The sequence below is a fragment of the Alligator sinensis genome, unplaced genomic scaffold (assembly GCF_000455745.1).
Source record: "Alligator sinensis unplaced genomic scaffold, ASM45574v1 scaffold788_1, whole genome shotgun sequence".
Taxonomy (NCBI): domain Eukaryota; kingdom Metazoa; phylum Chordata; order Crocodylia; family Alligatoridae; genus Alligator; species Alligator sinensis.
The window spans coordinates 702246-725124 of NW_005842140.1; the positions used below are offsets into that span (position 1 = coordinate 702246).

Sequence of the window (22879 nt, forward strand, 5' to 3'; positions counted from 1 at the left end):
TTCTCTTCTTCCATTGCTGTCCAGTCCAAATGCATGATAAGCAAGTCACAAGGTTATAACTGAGGAAGAGATGTTTTCTTCTGCTCACAGCCACTTGTTTTCAGCAGGGGGACTTTATAAATTTGACATTTTTTTAAAAGAACATGGAAGAAATGGATTTGCTAAGATAAATCTTTGTAACCTTTCAGGGCAGTGTCCTCAGGGCTCCAACCATAAGGATTAGAGTTTGCTGTCTCCTGGGTAGGACTGCATACAAAGAACAGGCCTGGTAACTGGCAGCATGATTCTGTGCCGTGCGTTGAAGAGGCTTGGCACAGAACTCACAGTCCAGGGGCTGTGGAGTAAGGTGGCTTAAAGCCTTTGCATCATCCTAATTGTGCATGGCTCTAGAGCCTGGAGCCTGATACCTCTGTGAGTTTTCATATGAACTGTAACCCCCCCACAATTTCAATACTACTGAGTATTGCTCTTCAGCATGTCCTCAGCATAACACCTGTACCAGACACTGGAGGTCAGCCGTAAAATTCCCTCTGCATGCGCTGCATTAGTACTGTCTTCCTTCCACCATATTTATAGGTCCCTTTTACACCACTCCAGCCTCTTAGCCACTTTCAAACGTCTTGAGCATCTTGCCTCAGGAATTTCTGAGTTCTGATTTCAGATCTGACACTGGTCCCTCATTTTCCACAAGCAAACCACTTAACCTCTGCCTGTTTTCCTGTCAGGAAACTGCAGATGATAATACAGAACGTGTCTCACTTCAGCTCCACAGAAGCCAGTGCTGGAGCAGAACATAGTGAAAAATTTGCTCCCTTATCAAAGGACTTGTTTGCAATGTAGGTCAACAGACACATTACTATGTGATTCTAAGGTCTTCTATAACTATTATGCTATGATTGTCCACATCTCTATTGCAAACTTTGGTTTGCAAAACAACGTAATGTACAGTTCTACAAACCTTACCTGTTTGGCACTTATTCGTGCTCTTTAGACATAGCAGCTCAGTTTGGTCTGTTTTTGCTATAATGTAACATTACAAAAAAAAAAAAAAGAGTTCTACTCTGGTTTGTTTTAAAGACGGTGGCTCATTTGAGGTGTTCCCCTAGTTTATTTTAATGCAAATTCAGAGCTTTAAGATTTTTTATTTGCACAGTCCTCTTTCTACATTTTGTCATGTTGTATGTAATCTCTGACTAAACCAGAGACAAGTACAAGAAAAAGCAGAAAGTAACTATTTTTTTCATCTGGAATGTAACCTTAAATAAAAATCCTTTCTATTTCTGGGTCCTGACAAAAAATTCTGGACAAAGCTGTAAATATGTTGAGCATAGCTGTTCCTCACCAATTCATGTACCCAGGTTTAAATCTTTTTGTTGCTCAGTTGGTGTTTGTTTTCATTTTCCAAGAATAAAAAATGTATAGTCAATGTAAATCATGCCTTACTGCTGCTAATTTGAAGCTGGGTCCTGCAAGGCACTGAGAACTTCCTCTGTGATGCTGGAAACAGCTTTCAACTCACCTGTAGTAGTGTTCAGCCCTTTGTGGAGCAAGGCTGTAAGCAATTAAAATATAACAAGTCTGAAGATTTCAGAGAGATTCTCACTTCTGTTCTCTTTGCACCAGTTTAAAGAGCTGGAGTCACATAATGTAGCCTTAAACATCACACATTTGAGAAGGAGAAGATCCCCTTGGTTCAGAAACCATAGACAAAGCTATCAGGCTGCCTTTCAGGGACCCCTGACACTGGTGTAGGGGATATGCCTACTGGGTGACTAATGGAAGGCAAGAGGGAGCATGGTGGATGAGGATACATCACATCATGTTGGGGGAATTTCAGAGGAGCCTCAAAGGCTGGTGGAACTTAGGCCTTCAGCCTTGACACCGCTCATGATCAAGACGACACAAAGGTAACTTGCATTCAACCTAAACCTCTCTTAACAACAAGGGATCTGTGTTCTCTTCTTAGAGGTGCAGGATAGACTTTTGCCCACTGACCTTCATTTGGTCTCCGTTTATGCCCCTAATTAAGTCAGTGCCATGACCATGAGGAACTTTGGGTATTTCAGGATTTTAGCTGCACAAACATCCACATTTTAATTTCCAGGCAAATCAACTGGGAATGATTTGAAAATTCTCCTATAAACAAGTTATATTTTTTCTCTGAGCAGTTTGTTCTGTTTTCTGTATCAGCAAGATCTCCACATTCATTCACTGATGAACATCAGGTAAAAGGAAGTAATATTTCATAGTTAAGAAGTTATGCTAGGAATTATTGTTGTGGTAAATATTTTGTTCTGGTCAACTCCACAACAGAAAGCCAAGGGCTCCTTTCCTGTAAGCATGCCAGTTTACAGAGCAATTCAAACATTTTCTTTCAGACCTTTATCAACTGAAAATGGCTATTGGGTCAAAATGGAAATTTCTTCAAGAACTGTTTGCTGGTGTTTTTAACAAAATGTTTTTGAGTTTAGTCATTTTCAGAACTGAGACCTGCATTTCTTGCGCCGGGGGGGGTTAGTTTTCAGTTTTCCTCTCCCTCCTTGTCCCCCAAAGTTTTTTTTGTTTGTTTTTTTTTAACTGACTATTTTATTCTGGGAAATAAGGCAGTTAATTTTAACTAGACCCATACACACTAATATGGTTCTTAGGCTCCAGGTTAGCCTTGTGGGGTACTGGACTGGTAAGTAAACAAAGGCTATAAACAGACATCGTCTAAGGATGTGTCCTAGCACAACCGAACTGCTTCATTGGGCAACACAAATGTTGCCCGTTGTCCTGCAGTGTCAGGTCCCTACCACTTTTGGGGCTTCAAGGACCCAATCCTGCAAAACAACTGAAAACAGGGGGACCAACTTTGGACAGGCCTCTGGAAATGAAGAAACCCGAGGGTCCCCCCCATTTTTATGGTGGCATAAATTCAATGCCTGTTTTCAACTCAGTTTCCCAATAAGTAGGACTGACTGTACAGGGAAAATGGGAGAGAGGAGATAATTGAGTGAGCACTCTCCATTTCCAAATTGTACCCAATGCAGTTTTACAAACAATAAGAGCCTCTAAATCCCAGAACTGTTATAAATCTTGCTGAGCCACAATTGACTGGGGTGGGACAGAGGAAAGGGAGGGAGAAAGATGCCTGCTTCTATGCAGGCTTTTTAAAGTAGAAAACATGACGTGAAAAATCTCTTGAAGGGGTTAGTGGCAGCAGGGGTTAGTGGCTAATCCCACCATTTATTGGCTGTGAAGACAATATGGGAAGAAAATCTTCCACTTGAAAAGCTGTTGGTATTTCATCCTCATCCATGCAATCTGTTCCAAAAGGCTCTTTGCTTAGTGATTACCATTAGTAGAGGTAGAACTGAGCTCTGTGAGCCCCCTATCCCTATCGCAGATCTTTACCTGCATTTCAGAACTGTCAACAGAATTCAACCTCAAGCTATTATAGCATTCATAGCCAAATAATAGATATAGTCAACTAAGTGTCAATTGCTTGGTGCTTCCCCAGATATAATTCCCATGGGTTGAACTGCCCTATATAGGAAAGGACAGAATTAAGCAGCCCATTGACTATATATCTTTAGTTCCACAGTCTTCAGTCTCTTCTGGGAAGTAGGATGACCTTTAGAATAAAAGGCAACATCCATTGCTATAGAATCCAGAAGTCTCAAAAAAAGTTTCTGTGAGCTCTGTAATAGCTAGTACAAATGCTGCACTAAGTGTTCAGGCAAGGTTCTTTGGGTAACTATGATGTCTTTTATTGGACCAACTAAATAGTTGGAAAAAATGTTCTTTACAAGCTTTCGGGCACAAACACCCTTCTTCAGGTATAGGGAGAGTCTGCTGGTGTTTGTGTGTTCTCCTGGGTGGAATAGGAGTTTAAGCCGATATGCAAAATGTAGTCTGTGAAAATGCAAATACATGGCAGGGAAGATCAGAGAAGATGAGAAGTAATAGGTGTGAGACAGGTAAGTGGAGAGTTGGGAGGTGGGGCTGGGGAAAGGGCAGTGTTGACCAGTGCTTAAAAGTAGCTGATAAAATATAGAGAGGTTATCTGGGATTATCAAATGGCAGGCAGGTTATAATCTGCCATAAATCCAGTGCCTATATCTGGTCTATGATTTTTTGTATCCAGTAGATTTATGAAGTGAAGTTTATAGGCTCATGTACAAAAGGTGTTTTGTAAATTCCCTTTGAAGATTAGAACTGAGAAATTGAAGAGAAAGTGGTTGTCCTGTGAGAAATGTTCACCCACAGGTAATTGGGTATTTTTGTTCTTGTTAGATTTTCAGTGTGTGTTCGTTTTGGTATACAATTATTGTTTGGTTTCTCCTATGTAGTTTCCGTCTGGGCATTCAGTGCACTGGATGAGATGTATTACATTTCTGGAGGTGCAGCTGTAAGAACCAGGAATGGTGATGGTTCTGTTGTGGGGTGTAGTTATTGTGGGTGTGGTGATGTGCTGGCAGGTTTTACATTCCTTGTCCTGGCATGGTCTGGATCCATTTGGTGTGCTTTGGGCCATGGGAAGTTTGCGTCTCTTGATAAGGCTGGCGAGGTTCGGTGCCTGTTTAAAGGCTAGGATGGGTGGTTCTAGAAAGATTGCTTTAACAATTGGATCTTCTCTAGTATGGGTTGCAATTGTTTGAGGATTTTCCATACAGGTCCAGGGAAGAATGCTATGTCATAACTAATGGTGTACAGTTCATGGGGATTTTCTTTTTATACTGCAGCAAGATGCCATAGTAAAATGTCATAAATAAAGAGAATACATTGCTAAAATGTAATTCAGCTTTCCTCCACTCTACATTTGCCCTTTACCTTCCACTTGCATTATCACCTCCTAACTAACCCCACTTAAAATAAAAAAGGGTCATAGAACTAACATGCTCTGTGCCATCACTCCATTGTTCACTTTGCCCCCGTGCTACAGCCTTTCTCTGTCCTGTGTTTGTCTTTTCTATTTAGATTGCAACCTCTTTGGAGGAGGGACTATCTGCTGTGCTGAATTGGTACAGAGTCCCACAATGGAGCCCCATTCTTGTTGGTCCTTAGACATTACTGCAATAAGCAGAATTATTGATAGAGAGAGGTCAGCATCATTATTTAACATGCTGAATAGAGAACCAGAATGGTACCTTCCTTCTCAAGTCCATAAAATTGCAGTAGCTTCTTGTAGACAAGTGGGAACAGCCACTAAGGGAGATGGAAATGCTAGCAATTGATGGTGGTGCTTTGCATTTATAATGCATATTTGTTTTGGATCTAGTCATGTACTAAAGTACTTCAGTAACATCCGCAGCTATAATTAAATTCCAGATTTAATAATAAGTAAAGTGATTAAGCAAAATATGCATGAACCTTCTTTAATTATTACCTCCTAAAAGTGCCCTAAATGGAAAGTTGGTAAGATTTATATGTATTCACTAGTTCAGGGGTGGGCAATTATTTTGGGTGGAGGGTCACTTACCAAGATTTGACAAGCTGTTGAGGGCCACATGGGTAGGTCCGTCCCTTGACAGGTACCCCACCCCCTAGTCGCCATCTTGAGAACAGAAGACCTACTCCCTAACCCCTGCCCTTTGCTACCAGAAGTCCCTCCCCTTGAGCCCAGAAATACTCCTTTCAGCAAGGGGTTTTGCCATCTCGGAACCAGAAAAATACCAAATTTATTCTAAAAAGCAGACATCTACAACATTCATTAATTTGATTTCAAAAAATATTTTTGTCCTGATTTAAATGGGTTTGTGTAGTGTACACAGAGGTGATTGCACAACAGCTTAAAATGAAGTCTTACTCTTGAATAGTTTGGGGGCATGGGAGGCATGGGGGGGTGGGTATAGATTTGTGGGGGCTGTGGGTGTGTGGCAGGGTGGATAGGTGTGGGGGGTGGGCATGGGCTGAGGGAGCATGTGGGTGGGTGTGGATATGTGGGGTGGGTGGATATGGGGTTTGTGGAGGGCTGTGCGGGGGGGAAAGTGATTGGGGCATGGGTATGCTGGTCTGCATGTATGGCAGTGCAAGTGGGGTGTGGGCACATGTGTATGGTGGGGTGTGCTTGTGGGACTCGCCCTATGAACACACACACACACTCTCTCCCTCTCCCTCCTTCCCTCACTACACACACACACACTCTCACACACACACACTCTGGTTCCCTCACTACTCATACATACACAGACAGAGCTTCCTTCACTACACTCACTCACTCACTCACTCCCCTTCCTTCATTGCTCTATCTCTCTCTCCCCCTCCCCCATTGCATGGACAGACTGACACACACACACACTGTGTGCCTCTCTCACTACACACACACACACCTGCCCCGCTCCTGCTCCTGGCCCCGGGGTACCAGTGCACCCCTGCTCCCATGGTCCAGCAATACAGCCAGGGGCCACGTGGTGCTGAAACAGCCACGTGCAGGGAAAGCTGCCACAGGCAGACACCTTTCTTCCTGTGGCCTTTCTCCTGACTCCTGCCAGCTTCCCCTGGGTCCTACTGCCCAGCTCCTGTCATCTTTGACAGGCAGCAAGGAGCAGATAAATATTAATCTTTTAAACTTTTTAGGTGTCCCATGGGCTGGAGAGAATGGCTTGGCAGGCTGGATCCAGCCCGCAGGCCATATTTTGCTCACCCCTGCACTAGGTGATGTAATCCACTTCAGTTTGCATGTTTTGCTTAAGGCAGCTTTCTACAGTTAACCTCTTTCAAAAGAAAAGGAAAGTGCTTGGTGGCTTCTGTTATAATACTTTAAATCAATTAAGAAAGGTGAATTCCAAATAATTGGGAACTTTGTAGGTAATTAAAATGGCAACTAGAGTAAATTTGATTAGAACATATGCAATTTTTCACTGCTGAGAGATTCCTAGTGATTGTCCTTGTTGCTTTGAGTACCTCCTCCATGATTTTGAAGTGCTTTTACAGAGAACATTTAGTTTTTCTTTCAACATAGTAAAAATAAAAATTAAAAATTAAACACAATAATATTGGCATTAGACTTAATTTACACTTCTCCAGGAGAATGGTAAAATACTCTAGCAGAAGTTCTCCTATCATTTCCCCAATATTGCATCTAGTGCATCTCAGAGGAGAATTTTGTTCCTGGATTGTTGAAGCTCTGAGCTTATCAAATATTATATCATATAGCTACCAACTCTATGGTCTCCTTTCATTCTTCTTGCCTTTTTTTCTCTCTAGCTTGTGCTGCAACCTAACAATTGTTCATTATAAACAATTGTACAGGGATCTGTATGCTTAACCCTTTGTTTTGTCTGTTCAGAGACATTTACAGGTGTGTGTTAAATGCTAACTCAGATTCATTTATTGGACAAACCCTTTGGCCTGCTTCATGTTACTGATTTCAGAAACTTTTTTTTTTTTTCTTCAGGAGGGCTGTTAGAATAATCTAACTGCCATGATTTTTAGTATAAAAAAGTTTGACAACATAACAGCCCACAGAACAAGACATAGTCAGTTGAATTTTATTGACTCTGTTTTGCTGTATGTTAAAGAACTCTTGAACATTTAAATTGATGGTTTGTTCCTCTTAAAGAGCTCACCCATCAAACCTTACCTGCAAAGGTAAGTGCATGATTAATGTGGGTGTTCAGTTAAAATAGGTTTGAATTCTCCAAATATAAAAAGTGTTAAACATTGCTTGAAATCCCAACATACCGAATTGTGCAAAGTTAAATTAATCATTTGACTTGACACATGATTAATCATGTTATTTTGTACTTAGCCAGTATGGATTCACATAGTTAGTATTTCAGATAATCATTTCAAGCAGAGGGACTACTTGGTCTTCCTCATATATTAATAATACACTCCATGGTCATGTTTGTGTCAGCTTCAAGCCCAAGATTCATTGTGCTTGTTTCTAAGAGGTCAGTTCTAACTGTTTACCTGCTGTACTCTGTGTAGTTTCATGCATCACACTATGGAGTAATATGTAAAGAGTATACAAGATTCCCACTGTGACAACTTCTGGATCAGGATTATAATAATTAGGGCATAGGCAGATGAACATACCTTGGTCTGTTTCACATCAGTTTTGCATACCTAATCTCTTGTTTACCAGCAATGCAATGCTACATGTAACAGCACCATCTGATGGTACCCACCATAAAAATAAAAAAGTCTTTATGGGAAGTCACTGAGGTTTCAGTTTTCAAACAAAAGTTTCTTTAAATTCCGTGCTAAATAATTGCTTATACATTATCTTGATTTAGTTGTTTTCTCTAGCTGTGTGGTTCATGTTAAACAATAAGCAAGGTTAGTTTATTTTAATTGGTAATACATTCCATGCTGCAATAAATATGTCCTGGATAGGCAGGTACCGTTTTATACACAATTTAATTGCTCATGTGCTGGATGACAGGCTTCTGTGCAAAGAGAGCCTGTGAACCCAGTCCTCTCCCACCACTTCTCACAGGCAAAAATCTAAAGGAAGTAAGTGACCAGTGGAAATAGCCCTTGCATCTTATGTATCAGCAAGTGCACTGTGATCCAGTAAAGGGATACAGTAAATTGCTTTTACCTGCCACATAGGGGTGAGAGGGAAGAAGTTGTGTCTATGTGTGTGACTGTTTCCCAAGACTCCTCCTGGAGCAACACATCTGGTCACCATGTAACACAAAGATCTAAGCCTAAAGGCTCAGATGGAGATTGAGAAATTACAATTAACGTTGCATGACAGGGTTGCCCACAGTGGCAGGACACTAGAGTCTATAGCCCTGAAGATCTCATTCAATCCTGTGTTCCTTACCCCTCATTTTATAGTCCCAAATCCCAAATTAATGGGTATTAATTTAAATCTGGACATTTTAAACCTTAATTAGCATGGTTTTTTTTTTCTTTTTCAGTTTTCATGCTTTTGATGTTCATCTTCCCTAATTATTTTTTCCAAAGGCCACAAGTAAAAAATGTTTTGGCCTTAGCAAATGATACAAGGAAAGAAAAAAATGCAAATTAAAAATCCAGTTCAAAATACAGTAGTTTACTTTTCATAAAATATAGACAAAATTATCTGCCTTAACTCTTGGAAGCTTGTCAAATTTGAACAATTTTGGCATTTTTTTTAAATGAAAGTTACTAAGACATGTTTTGGTTCCAGAATAAATGATCAATGCCTAAACTTAGGTTTCTGGTACCCAGCCTAAGGGAATGTGTCAGTCCAGAACTATATCTTTCAGTGCAATGATTGTTTTCCAATTGTTTTTGAATGTTGGGTTTCATTATCAGTCTCCTGTGTTTTATAATTACATTTAAAGTTTTGAGTTAATGGATTTGCTTCTTGAAAAATTAATGGTATCACCACATTCATTGTTTAGGCCATGAATACAATTAGTAAATATTCTTAGGACAGAATCTTCCAGAATTACTCTATGTGAATACAACCTAATTCCACATGTAATCCTAGGGATTTCTAGATCAATTCAAACCATACAAAAGCCACCATTCTGTTTGGTGTTAGTTATTGTATTTAATGACCCAAATGACCAAAAAGTAATCTCTATTTCTATTCCCATCTGTATATAATTGTTGAGCTTCAAGAGCCCGTATCTGTGTACATGGAAGGAAATCATGTTTACTTGTTGCCATCAAATGTTCATATTAGGACAGGTTGTTTTGATGAATGATTCTTCAAAGGCAGGTTTGTAACATATTAACTATGTGACATCCATTCCTGTCAGTATCTTCCATGTTTCGGTGAATGACAGTCTTGAGGGTATGAAACTCACAAGCTGGAATACTTCATAGGAATAGAACCATTCCTCAATTAAGGAATATTTCATTTTGTTTCAATTGGAATAATTTTGATGAGATGTTATAGGTCGCACTATAGCTTCAGTTCTGCTAAAACATCATATTTATGTCCTCTACCTATTAAGGTTTAGATCCAGGATTTCCTGGTCTTCTCTGTTTAAAAATCACAACTTCTCTGATTACAAACCCCAGAATCTGTGATTAAAATGAAATGTTGCTCTCTCTCTCTCTCTATATATATATAGAGAGAGAGAGAGAGAGAGATCATTTTAACACAATGTTTTACTGATATATTTACTATTTTAAAGCTATTTGGAAGCCTACCAGTGCCTCAGTCACTATTCTAATATTATAAAACCCTTAGTCTGTCTGTCCATAACACTTTATTCGCACTCTGATTGGTTGCCTCGGCAGCCAATCAGAGTGCTCTGGACAGACAGAGACACATGGCGGAGTACTGCCATGACAGCAGGGACGGCTCCTTGGAGGCAGAGGGGGACGACAGGGACCAGAGCACCACCATGACAGAGGGGATGGAATGGGGGGGCGAGGCCAGCAGCGTTGGCATGGCCCTTCCCCTGTTCTTGGGAGGTGGTGGGGGTGTGGGGTGCTGGCTGTGCAGCGCTGGGCTCACCCCACCCCACACGGTGGAGCACTGCCATAACAGCAGGAACTGGGGCCGGAGCTGGGGGACAAGGCCAGTGGTGCTGGCCTCACCACCCCCTACCTGCCCTGCTCCTTGGAGCCAGGGGCCTGAGTGCCCCCCCCCCCAACAACAGCTGGCGGGGAAGAGGGGAGGGAGGGTGACCAGTGGCTGTGTGCCCCGCATTGCCATCACCATGGCCATGACTGCTGCCGTGACTCCCACCGTGGTCGTGGGCCCCAGCCCAACATGGCGGAGAGGGGGAGGGGAGCAGCCCTGGTCCTGGCTCTGGCCCGAAATGGCAAGGGGGAGTAGCCGCAGCCCCCACCTGAAGCAGCAGGGGGGAGGTAGAGAGTGGCCATGGCTACAGCCCAAGGACACAGGCCTCTGCACCCTCCTACCCCCCCACCCCATTCTTGATGGGCAATTTCCTAGTAATAAAATAAATTCTAAATACCTATACATTTGGCATTTGATTTTTGGTCTTTTATCATGGAAAATCAGAGCGCTGCTTTGTGGCACTGAGCTGCCCTGAGATGCTTGTGCCCTGCACATGGCATGTGCTCCTGAGTCCCAAGCCACAGCCCCTCATCACTGCTGGTACCCCTCTCTCCCCACCCAGAGCCCCATGGTCTTCCAGTGCCCTCACTTCCAAGCCATGCCCCCCAGGCTGCTGCCCTTGCTGCTGCCGCGTGGGCAAGGGGCACCTCACCATGGCAGCATGGGTCTCACGGCAGTGGCACTAAACTTCCCCACCCTGCTCTGCCCTGCTGCTCTGGGTCTTGCCTGCTGGGTTGTGGAGGCCCCAGGGGGAGGGCAGCAGGGCAGGGAGCTCTGAGCCTCCAGTGGCCGGTTCGTACACACCCCCCCCATGCGTACATCTGGGGGGCACATGTCCCCCCTGGGAGTCTGCAGAGCTATAGGGAGCTGGCCCCCCACACCCTAGACAAGCCACCCATGGCCCTGTCCCACTCCCTGCCTGGGCCCTGTAGCCACACATGGCCCCAGGCCCCAAGCCTTACACACCACCCTGGCCAGGTAGTCCCAGCCCCAGATCTAGCCCTGCCCAATTCTATCCCTACCTCACTATGGGGGCCTCAGTTCCTTCCCAGCTTACCTGCAGGAGTTGATTTCCAGGCTGCCTGATGGCCATGTGCATGTGTGCATGTGCACATGTGCATGGCTATCCTTGCCTGATCCCCACTCCTCCTGCTCCCCACCAGCCCCTTGCAGGCTGGAACTCTGCCAGCCTGCAAGGAGAAACCCACCATTCCCACATTTTTTCATGGTGAATAGAAAACCCAGATCCCTGTTTATAACATGAATATCCTTTTCATTATAAGCCCCTATTTTCAGGGAGATTTTATACATTTCTCTAAAATGTACCTTCTGTGCTGAAATGTCTCATGTCTTTATTAGTCCTAACGTAATTTGCATATTTTTGTAATGTTACAGAAATCTAAGTTATTTTTGACATATTGAGTACTGTGAGGGAAGTTTATTATTATTACTATTATTATTTGAAGTGTTTGTTTTTCAGATTTTTTTAGCATGCATAATGTAAAAAGCTTTCTTCCCCCACAAAAAGCTGTAGATTTTGTTTTTAAGTGCATAACGTTGACTGCTGTTCTTTCTCTTGGAAACAAACTCATAATAAGAAAGCATTAGACAACAAATGTATAACTATTATTAGTTGTGAAAATGCAACAAAATATCTTATTCCTGATATATTTGCAAAAGTGATTTTGTTCTGTTTCTTGTACTTATTAATTTTAGTTGCCTGGCTGTGGAGTGTTTTAGACTTGATAATCTTTAGACCAAGGAGATTTGTTTTGATTGGTCACATCTACACGAGACATTTACTGTGGATTGGACTAATTATCTTGGCAGGAAACTTCTCACGTCTACATGTGGGCCTTACTATGCCACAGGAAACTAATTAACTCCACAGCAGGGTAATACTTGTAAGTACAAGTGCTACCCTGCTGCAGAGTTTTTACTCCAAAGCATGGCACATGTAGATGATTACAGAGATGGCTGGGGCACAAGGGTGCTTCAGTGCTGGCTGCCTTCCAGCTAACCCCACACTGGAGCACCCTCATGCCCCAGCCAGCTCCTCCGCAGCATATTGTGCCCGTTTGGAGCAGCCCCAGGCTGGCAGGCTGACCCCATGGATCCCCTGCCAGCTGGGGCTGCTGCAACATGGCTCAATATGCTGTGGTCCGCAGCACACATGTTAAATGCACATGTGAAAGCAATAAACTCCAGCACAATAAGTGTCAGAGTTTATTGCTTCACCTTAATAGCACGTATAGATGCTCCCAGTATATAGTATATTATATGCACCTTTTTAGTAACAATTGTTCATAAACATTTCCTTGGGACAGCAGTTTTCCAAAGCATTTCAATTTGTCACCCTTGTACCACACATTAATTGCACAGAATTTGTTAAGTATTGAATTTGTAGGAAGTTCTTACTGAAGTTTTGGATGCTGAAAAGAGGCCAGTGCTGTTTTAAATATGTCAGAACTCCTTGGTTTTAAGAACTATGCAGGACTGGGTCTGGTCAATGCTAGCATAAGAGATATTCAAGGAGAAAAGACAGCAGATTTTCTTTCGGGTGCAGAAATCTTCAGTTCAAGCGTTTGCCAGATGGATTACATATAAACCTTGATTTCATGATTAGTCACCCAGGGCTGACTGTTCTAGTCCTGATCTAAAAAAGCACTTAAGCACATGCTTCATATTGTAATAAAAATATGTCTTTGCCTAGGTATATGAAAAGAAAAACAAGAAAAGGAGGTTGTATTTGAACTAGGGGTGCACCAATAGAGATTTTGCAGGCCAATACCAATAGCCGATTTTTAAGAAGGCATATTGGCTGATACCAATCTGATTTCTGATACAGCTGTGTGCAGCTGGTTAGTCTATTATGGTGGAAGGGGAGTGGGGAGGGAAGAGGCATGAGGGGGCACATGAACACCCTCTACAGTGAGGAAGGGAGTGGGGCTGGGGCTGGGGTAGTTGCTACCCAGCTGGGGCAGGGTGGGGTGCAGGACAGAGCTACAGCTCATCCAGGGAGTGCAGGGGGGTGCGGCTCCCACCCCTGTGCGCACCCCAGGAGGGCATGGGGGGCATGTGCTCCTGGATCTGCCTGGGGAGGACAAGGGGGCTGCCGCTGTGGGCTGGGGCCAGGGCTGAGCTGGACACTTCCTGGTGTGTGGTGTGGGTTAGGGCTGGAGCTGCTCTGGGGTGGTGCTCGGAGGGGTAGCTATGGGGGGGCTACAGCAAAATTTGGGGTGGCTGCAGCCCCCCCTGCATTCCCCCTCCCAGTGCCACTGCCACCCACCCCAAGCAGAGCCCAGCCCCCCGCCAGGAAGAGCCTGGCACTGCCCTGGCCCTAGGCTGCAGCTGCACCCCACACAGATCCGGGGGCACATGCCCCCTGTGCCCTCCTGGGGTGGGCGCAGCCCCTCAGACGAGCCGCAGTTCTGTCCCGTGCCTCGCCCCCACTGGGCAGTGCCTTCTTCAGCCCCTGCCCCACTCCTTCCCTTACCACAGGGAGCGTTGATCTGCCCCCCCCCAAGCCCTTTCCTTTTCCTTCTACCACAATAGACTTACCAGCTGCACGCAGCTCTCCAAGCTGCCGGGCTGTGCTCCTCACTGCCTGCGTGCTGCACTACAGCTGCACGCATCATGGACATTTATTAGCCAAATTATTGGCTAGATCAGGCTGATGTCCGATACAATCAATTTTCTTTAGAATGGTGCTGATCCCATATCATACTGATGTATCAGTGCACCTCTAATTTGAACTTAGTCTAACAAGTGCTAGGTGCTTCTGCTTATGCCTTTAAGGCAGGGGGTGGGCAAAATACAGGCTGCAGGCCAGATCTGGCCTACCAGCTGATTGGATCTGGCCCACGGGCCCCTGCCAATTGATTGGATCCTGCTCACAGCTGCTTCTCCTGAAGCCGTCTGTACTGTACTTCCACCTGTGCCTGCTGGCCCTGGCCCCGACCCTGGCCCCATCTCTATGTCCAGCCCTGGCCAGCTCACACAGCTGCCCAGTGAGGCTGCTTGGCTCCCCCTGCCTCCAGCACCTCCCGCTCCTTGTTCTTCTGCCCCTGCTGCACTGCTCCTGGTGAGACATTATTTTGAGCTATTATGCAATTACCTCTTTATATGCTACTCAAAAAAACCCATAAATCAGGACAAAAATACTTTTTTGAAATAAAATTAAAATATTTTATAGTCGATGATTGATTTTTAGTATATGACTTGTTTATTATCTATAATTTGTTAAAAACATATGTTTGTAAAGATTTTATGTGTGTAGCCCTTTACAGTTCACTAACTCATTAAGTGGCCGTCCAGCTGAAATAATTGCCCACCCCTGCCTTAAAGGTTTCCTAGGAGTCTAAAAAGCTTCTTCTAGGTATGCCAGCAAATGCTTCAGTGGGCATGTCTACACGGGTCATTAACATGCAGCAATAACTGCAGAGCTTATTGCTCCGCAGTTTATTGCTCCCAAGAAGCTCCCAGGCACGCGAGTTGCACATGCACCTGGACCGCAGCCCATTGACCAGGGTAGCAGCACCCAGGCTGTGAGGGTACCCAGGGAGTCAGCCTGTCAGCCCAGGGCTGCTTCAACTGGGCTCAGTGTGCTGCAGAAAGGCTGGCTGGGGCACAAGGGTGCTTCAGTGCTAGGTTAGCCAGCACGCATCCCCTGCAACTGAAGCACCTTTATGCCCCAGTCATCCCTTTCAGCATCTACGTGTGCAGTGCAGTGCACTAAATAACACTGCCACAGAATAGTACTTGTGTTTACAGTTATTATTCTGTAGTGATGGTTTTTAGTTTACTGCCACTTAATATGGCTGCAAATGTAGAGACCGAGACATTTACTGAGCATTTAATTAATCAACTGAGCAGTAAGTATCTCATGTAGATGTGCCCAGTCTTGACAGATTTGAGCAGCTTAACCCCTCCTCAGCTCCATCAGTGCCTACAAAATAATCATTCCACCACCAATCTGACCTGTAGACCCCAAACAATTAGGTATTCTATTCCATGCCCAATAGATCAGACTTTGTGCAAAAGCAGCAGTGATCTACCTGTACCAAATAGCTCAGAGTTAATAGCTAGGGATCTCCATAAATTGCACTGGAAGGGCCCCCCACAGCAACTCCTTTAATGCTTTTCATTTTGCCACTTGCTTCTCCCCACCCCAGGGGCCCTGCCAGCTGGGCTGTTTGCCACTTATCACCAGGGAAGCAAAAACCATGGCATATTAAACTGTTTTATTTATTTTGATTAATTTATTTTACGTAGTAAACTTTTTGCTTTATGTATATAGAAGGCAAATGCTAATATAAATTTGAAATTAACAAGCATTGGTTGTTTCTTAAGTGTATCTTAAATTCATATAAATACAACTAAATAAATATCTCTTCCATGCTCTTAAAGACCCCCCGCCAAAAAATTGGTGACAGTTAACTTAGTTTTTTGAAGTTGCTACCTGAATCTCTTCCAAAGCTTCTACCAGCAGTTGTTAATGTAGTTGTCTTTAATTTTCAAATAGTTTAATAATCCTGTAGCTGAATAAAAGTTTCCAGCACTGTTAGAAACAGTGGCAACATTCAGTGTGCACCAAATAGAAATTATATTAATTAGTATTTCAAAGCTCTGGGACTTCCTTTTAACACAAAATGGGTGTGGGGAAGAAGGACTAGAGGACAGAAAGGTGATTGTAATAGCTATATATAAAATATTTGATATGTAATTAAGTCACTTTAAAATTGAAGTGGGCTCACAGCTCCTAAAGAATACTGTATCATGGATACAATCCCACCTTGGTATTCATAGCCGAGTCTTTTCAAAACTTCCTTTTTACTCAAAAACCCCCCCAACATTTTTGAGCGCTCGCCTGTGCCAAATGTGTTTCAAATTAAAACAATGCTTTTAAAGCTTCAAAGTGGCCTCAGGGATTTTCTCTCAGGGGAGAATATGCAAGTGGTGGCTGGTACCTTTGCAACCTCTGTAGGATATTGGAAGATCTTCATCAACTGAGTGACTGAGAGCAATTAAAGCCATGCCACCAAACCATTATTTAATATCTCTGATTGTAGTAAGTCACAGAAAAAAACATCCAGTCAGTGTAATTTGGATACTAAGCCAAAACTCCTGTTAACTGAAGCTCTTCATGGCAGCTTCCGAAAATGAAGTACTTGGCATGCAAAAGTGTTTAACCTCAAGGAGATGTTAAACCAAAGTACTTTAACTCTGATGGCTGTCTAGGTGAAGACCATAGTGAAAAAGAGGGGACACATCCTTAAGGTCCTTCTCCTGAGGGCTGCACAGCACAGCAGGGAGGGGAACAGAAGAATTGGTGGTCATGGCAGCCAAGTTTCTTATATGAGGGTGCTCAGTCCACAGAGCTCTCATCTGGCCCACAGGGCTCCAACGTTCTAGAAGTTTGGCAGTTGAGGAAGGGAGATGAATGGTAGCATGAATTGCTGTGGCTCTGGAAACTGTGGCAATCAACACTGCCACTGCTCCTCCCATTACATTTCTGGACCTGTAGAGAGCCCCATGGGCCAGATGACATGGTCCCGTGCACTGAGTCGGATTGGCTTGCGGAGTCAGGCTAGCATCTGGAGTCAGATCTGGCATGCTCTTAAGATGCGCTTAAGAAATAACCAACATTTGTTAATTTGAAATTCATATTAGTATTTGCCTTATGTATGCATAAAAAAAAAAAAAAAGTTTGTTACCGAGAGTGCAGGAAGACTGCACAGGAAGTGTAGCAAGTATGGCAGAAGACCAGCTTGGCTTAGCAGGGAACTCTTCAGTAAACTAAATCACAAAAAAGAAGCTTGTAAGAAGTGGAAACTTTGACAAATATCTAGAGAGGAGTATAAAAGCACTGATTGGGTACGCAGGGATGAAGTCAGAAAGGCCAAAGCACATTTGGAGTTACAGCTAGCAAGGGATGTGAAGGGTAACAAGAAGGGTTTCTCCAAGTATGCCGGTAGCAAGAAGAGGATCAGGGAAAGTGTTGGTCCGTTACTAAATGGGAAAGGCAACCTTGTAACAGAGGCTGCAGAAAAGGCTGCAGTGCTGAATGAATTTGCCTCAGTCTTCACAGGCAAGGTCATCTCCCAGACTACTGCACTGAGCAGCACAGTAAGAGGAGGAGATGAGCAGCCCCCAGTGGCCAAAGAACAGGTTAGGGACTTTTTAGATAAGCTGGACATGTACAAGTCCATGGGGAAGGATGGGATGCACCTGAGGGTGCTGAGGGAATTGGCTGATGAGATTGCAGAGCCACTGGCCATAATCTTTAGAAATTCATGGCAATCAGGAGAGGTCCCAGATTATTGTAGAAGGGCAAATATAGTGCCCATATTTAAAAAAGGGAAAAAGGAGTATCCAGAGAACTACAGACCAGTCAGCCTCACCTCAGTCATTGGAAAAATCAGGGGGCAGGTCCCCAAGGAATCCAATTATATGTACTTAGAGGAGAATGAGGTATTAGGAACAGTCAGCATGGATTCACCAAGGGCAAGTCATGCCTGACCAACCTGATTGCCTTGTATGATGAGGTGACTGGCTCTGTGAATGCGGGGAGACCAGTGGATGTGGTATACCTGGATTTTAGCAAGGCCTTTGATATGGTCTCCCACAGCATTCTCACAGGCAAGCTAAGGAAGTATGGACTGGAAAAATGGACTGTAAGGTGGATAGAAAACTGGCTGGAGCATCAGGCTCAGAGAGTAGTAATAAATAGCTTGATGTCTGGTTGGCAGCCAGTATCAAGTGGAGTGCACTAGGGGTCAGTCCTGGGGCCCATTTTGTTCAATGTCTTCATTAATGACCTGGACAATGGCATAGAGTGCATCCTCAGCAAGTTTGCAGATGACACCAAGCTGGGGGGAGTAGTACATATGCTGGAAGTTAGAGATAGGATTTGGAGTGACCTAGAAAAATTGGAGGACTGGGCCAGAAGAAATCTCATGAGGTTCAACAAGGACAAGTGCAAAGTCCTGAACTTAGGATGGAACAATCCCATGCCCTAAGTTCAGGCTGGGAGCTGACTGGCTGGGCAGCAGCTCTGCAGGAAAGGACCTGGTGGTCATAGTGGACAACAAGCTGAATATGAGCCAGCAGTGTGCCTTTGTTGCAAAGAAGGCTAACAGCATACTAGACTGCCTTGTTACCGGCAGATCAAGGAAAGTGATTATTCCCCTCTATTCTGCACTGGTGAGGCCACATCTGGAGTACTGTGTTCAGTGTTGGGCCCCCACTATAAAAAGGATATGCAAAAATTGGAGAGAGTCCAGCAGAGGGCAACAAAACAGGTGAGGGGACTGGGGCACATGACTTCTCAAGAGAGGCTGAGGGAAGACTGCCTTGTTACCGGCAGATCAAGGAAAGTGATTATTCCCCTCTATTCTGCACTGGTGAGGCCACATCTGGAGTACTGTGTTCAGTGTTGGGCCCCCACTATAAAAAGGATATGCAAAAATTGGAGAGAGTCCAGCAGAGGGCAACAAAACAGGTGAGGGGACTGGGGCACATGACTTCTCAAGAGAGGCTGAGGGACCTGGGCTTATTTAGTCTGGAGAAGAGAAGACTGAGAGGGGTTTAATAGCAGCCTTCAACTACCTGAAGGCAGGTTTGAAAGAAGATGGAGCTAAACTGTTTCCCGTGGTGGTAGATAACAGAACAAGGAGGAATGGTCTCAAGTTGCAGCAAGCAAAGGTTAGGTTAGATGTTAGGAAGAACTGTCTCACTAGGAAGATAGTAAAACACTGGAACAGGTTACCCAGAGAGGTTGTGGAATCTCCATCCTTGGAGGTTTTTAAAACTCAGCTAGACAAAGCTTTGGATGGGATGATCTAGTTGGAGATGGTCCTGCTTTGAGCAGGGGATTGAGCTAGATGACCTCCAGAGGTCCCTTCTATCCCTGATTTTCTATGATTCTATGCATGTGGTCACTCTGCTTCCAGATTTGGTGAGTGTGGATTTGGATCTCATGTGTGTAGGCTTAGATCCAACACCCACAGATTTGCTCTGGGGCCAGATCTGGCATGTGTAGGATTAGACTTGATGTGCGAAAAGTTGCTCCGCAGCCATACCTGGGCATACAGGATTGGGCCCATGGACTAATCACATGCTGCTCAACTGGGCTGAAGGGCTGGAAGGTTAGGTGCCACTGTCTTGTACAGTTGGCTCACTGGAGGAGGCATTAGTGGCTGAGACTCATATTAACACCTCTTGCAAGACGCAGAGTCAGATGCAGGGGAGAACATACCTGTTGGTAGTGCTGACAAGTCTAAAACAGAATAGTAAGACCCAAAGCATTAAGAGAGTATGCTGGCAGTACCAGGCTTTTCAGAAGGTGAAGAAGGGCTTTTGGGTAATAATAAGATGCATTGATATTGTTAACTTGAATGTAGGAGCTGTTTGACCTGTGTCTCAAGCCATTCTAAGTGAAGCTAGGGGAACTGATGGTGCTGGAGGACCAGTTGGTACCACTGATTCCCTTTATCTGGGTTCTAAGGGGAGAATGCCTGCACTTAGACTTCTCCTTTTAGGTCAGTGCTGGGAGAGATGCATAATCACAAAAGCTGGCAGTGAAAACTTGGTAACTGGCACTGCAGAACAGCTTGATGAAAGAGCTAGAAGAGTTTTTAGGATTTGTGGCTTACCAAGATAGTACAAGCACTGGAAGTGATTGTCCAAGACTGGCTTCATATTCTTCCTTTGCTCCCAAATTAAAATAAATAAAATAAAGTCCTTCCTTTAGTGGGGAATACCATCAGTGGTTGAGAGGAACTAAGGAATAGAAAGCATGCAGAGCCCATTGTCCCTTCAGCATGATTGGCAGGATTACAGTGTGTTCTATAGATACTGCTAAGGCAAAATTTCTGTAGTCACAGGATCAGGGAAAATAACTTGAACCCAGAATTGCAAAGGTGACTTAATGCCAGTTTAGCTTCCTTCCATCCACTACAAGGCTCCAAGTTCTTGTTCAAGAACTCCTGTATCTCAACTCTCTCTCTATACTTGTATGGAACCATTACTGATATATTAAAACATGGCTGTAACAAATAGTTATTGTTCTCTGCATGGGCTCAGCTTAACAATCTCATCAAAATCTTGTTTGTTCTGAAGATGTTTGGATAAATAAGTAAAGTCAAAGTGTCTCATTACTGTATTAGATCATCTACACTTGCAATTCATGCAAAGCAATAAACTCCAGAGCAGTTTGAGCCAGAGTAAACTGCTCCAGGGCTCAGCATCTACATGTGCCCAGTACAGCAGCAATTTGAGTTGGGGCAGAGCAGGCCCTGGGCTGGCAGGGGGCAGGAAGAGGTCAGCCCCAGGCTCCAGATGGTGGCATTGGGCAGCAGAGGAGCTGGCTGAGGAATGAGGGTGCTGAAACTGCACAGCCTTGTGGCTAGGAAGTAGGCAGGAGTCTGTTTCCTGGCTGGCTGGGCTGACCGTGTGCAATTTATACCCATGGTCAGCAATTACATGTGCATTTTATTGCAGTCAATTACTCCACGGTAAGATAGTTCTCACTGACAGTACTGTCTTATGGCATAGTTCATTAGTTTACTGCAACCTTGAATCATAGAATCAAAGGACTGAAAGGGACCTGTAAGATCATCAAATCTGGTCCCCTGCAATGGGCAGGAGGTTATTGGGCTCAAATGAGCTCAACGAGGTGCTTGTCCAGCCTCCTCTTGAACAAGGATGGCGACTACACCAGCTCTGGTTCCAGATTCTAGTCACCCTTACAGAAAAGAAGTTTTGCCTTATGTCCAACCTAAATTTTTCCTCTATTAGCTTGTTCCCATTGGTCCTCATCCTCCCAAGGGATGTCTTCCTGAAGAGTTGCTCCCCTGGATCTTGGTGTTCACTCCTGACATACTTATAGGCGGCTATCAAGTCAGCTCTCAGTCTTCTATTAATCAGACTGAACAGACCCAGTTCCCAGAGTCTCTCCTCATAGGGTCTATCCTCCAGGCCCCTAATCATATAGGTGGGCCTGCTCTGTACCCTCTTGAGCTTATCAACATCCTTCCTGAAGTGCAGTGCCCAGAACTGGACACAGTATGGATGCATGGAAGCATGTGTAAATGGTGACACTTTATTGCACTGCTAATGCTAATTAGTGTACTCCACAGTAAAGCGCACATGTAGATGCACACTACAGAGTAATAATTTTGTTCAGTTACCATTACTTCCATCTTGTTTTTTTCTAATAGCTTTAAATACTGATTTCATTAACATTCTTTTAAGATTTTATAATCATGTAGGCATGACTTTAGAATAGCACCAATTTGACATAGTTTTGTTTATTGTGACATGATTTTCCCATTAATTTACTCATAACTTTCTCAGGTGATCCAGTGTTCTCACTTATTCCAATATAATGGTCTTTAGTACAGGAAATTAAATACCAGTAGTTAAGTGCTTAGGGTCAAAAGATTCTAATTCTTCCAATAACTGGGTCAATTTAAAAAAAAATTAAAAATCATCCTACAAAATACGTTCTGAAAACATCAGTATATGTTATTGTTACTTTCTTTTGTGCTCTTTAATGGTATTCTCAAAATAAAAATCTAAGCAATTGATTAACAGTCTTCATTTCATCAGGGCTGAATGTTCATTACTTCTCAAGCTTCGTACATGTCACTGATGAAATATAGTACATTTCAGGGCTCCCTAACATAAAAGGAGGACCTGCTTGTAGTTTAGTGCCTTACCTGAAAAGGAAGTATGCTACAACTCAACAATTTAAATGTGTCTGTTTCTTTAATTCTTTGTAATTTTAACTGTCTCATGTTTTCAGGTATTTTCTTATACAGCTGACAAAGAGATACGGACAGATGATTTGTGCCTGGATGTTTCTAGACTCAATGGCCCTGTGATCATGCTGAAATGCCATCATATGAGAGGAAATCAACTCTGGGAGTATGATGCTGAGGTATATAATTCCTTATTAAAAAGAATGGAATAATAAAGGCCATTGTTTCATATCCATTATTACATTGTAATGACATTTGGATTGTTTGAAGTAGAAGCATGCTATTCTTAGCATATTTTGTGTGTTGTATTATAATCTATGAATGATGACGTAGTTGCTTTCTTATGTACATATAGTAACCTTATGTTGGCCTGTGAGATAAGGAATATTAAGTATTAAATGATGATGTCCAAAGGAGGGCTCTCACCAAAGTCCACCCACCTATTTTGGGCCAGATACTTGCCTCAATTTTTCTGTATTCAGTCAATCTCTAGTGGTTTCCTCTCTTTCTCATTCTGTTTTCTATACTAAGACAGTCTTATCACTTTGGCCAGCTGGCTGAAACCTGCCATGACATCTTGATGGAACATTCCACATGCCCACAATCTCGCCTGCCATGACTTGTTAAGGAAGAAAAGAAATGCCTGGAC

The 22879-nt window shown here is 43.6% G+C and overlaps 1 protein-coding gene across 3 annotated transcripts in view; it reads left to right on the forward strand.

Annotated features, from left to right (window-relative positions):
• The window catches only part of GALNT13 (polypeptide N-acetylgalactosaminyltransferase 13), a 422841-nt gene that overhangs the window by 371134 nt on the left and 28828 nt on the right, over positions 1-22879 (forward strand). For all 3 annotated transcript variants that reach the window (XM_006025323.2, XM_025206100.1, XM_025206101.1), the window contains one exon: positions 22275-22409. In XM_006025323.2, coding sequence (XP_006025385.1) covers positions 22275-22409 — 135 coding nt within the window. The remainder of the gene's footprint in view (positions 1-22274; positions 22410-22879) is intronic.